Genomic DNA, 820 nt, shown 5'->3' on the forward strand with positions numbered 1-820 from the left:
GGAAGAGCGACCGAGTCATCCCTGTAAGTTAATAAGAATCTTTGAGTATTGTCGTCGAAGATTTTCAAAGTTTACCTTGCGATTATTGTATTACGATAAAATTGTCGCAATTTCTCTAATTCACAAGACGATAACAATTATATTTAAAATATTACACCTCTTACTTATGCTTTTGCGAACTTGTCCAAAATTCTTGCAACATTCACACACAATACATTAAAACAATACAAAAAATTCATACAAACATGTTTCAAAGCATCAATTGCTTTGAAGAATTAAAAATAAGACATCTCACAAATTAAGTTCCAAACAGTGCAAACAAATAAAATTTTATTCCTTATAGTTAATTTCAACTATATTTTACCATAACAAGATTATTGACATCTAATTATTATAAATTATAATATCAAATTAAAAAATTGAAAAGCTGTATGTGAAAAAAATCAATTATGTTTAATCGTATTTTTAATAAGCATTAACATTTGACTCTGAATTGTAAAAGAAATATACTAACAAAATTCTATATATATATATATATATATATATGGCATAAAATATATATATATATATATATATATATATATATATATATATATATATATATATATATATATATATATATATATATATATATATATATATATATATATATATATATATATATATATATATATATATATATATATATATATATATATATATATATATATATATATATATATATATATATATATATATATATATATATATATATATATATATATATATATATATATATATATATATATATATATATATATATATATATATATATATATAT

At 16.6% G+C, this 820-nt stretch overlaps 2 protein-coding genes across 3 annotated transcripts in view; one reads left to right on the plus strand and one right to left on the minus strand.

Moving 5' to 3' along the window:
• Positions 1 to 820, minus strand: part of LOC115240055 (NK-tumor recognition protein) — a 49,808-nt gene that overhangs the window by 29,507 nt on the left and 19,481 nt on the right. The window lies entirely within an intron of this gene.
• Positions 1 to 820, plus strand: part of LOC115240058 — a 9,494-nt gene that overhangs the window by 5,120 nt on the left and 3,554 nt on the right. The window contains exon 5 of the mRNA XM_029815024.1: positions 1 to 23. Coding sequence (XP_029670884.1) covers positions 1 to 23 — 23 coding nt within the window. The remainder of the gene's footprint in view (positions 24 to 820) is intronic.

The sequence above is a fragment of the Formica exsecta genome, unplaced genomic scaffold (assembly GCF_003651465.1).
Source record: "Formica exsecta isolate Colony F162 unplaced genomic scaffold, ASM365146v1 scaffold400, whole genome shotgun sequence".
Taxonomy (NCBI): domain Eukaryota; kingdom Metazoa; phylum Arthropoda; class Insecta; order Hymenoptera; family Formicidae; genus Formica; species Formica exsecta.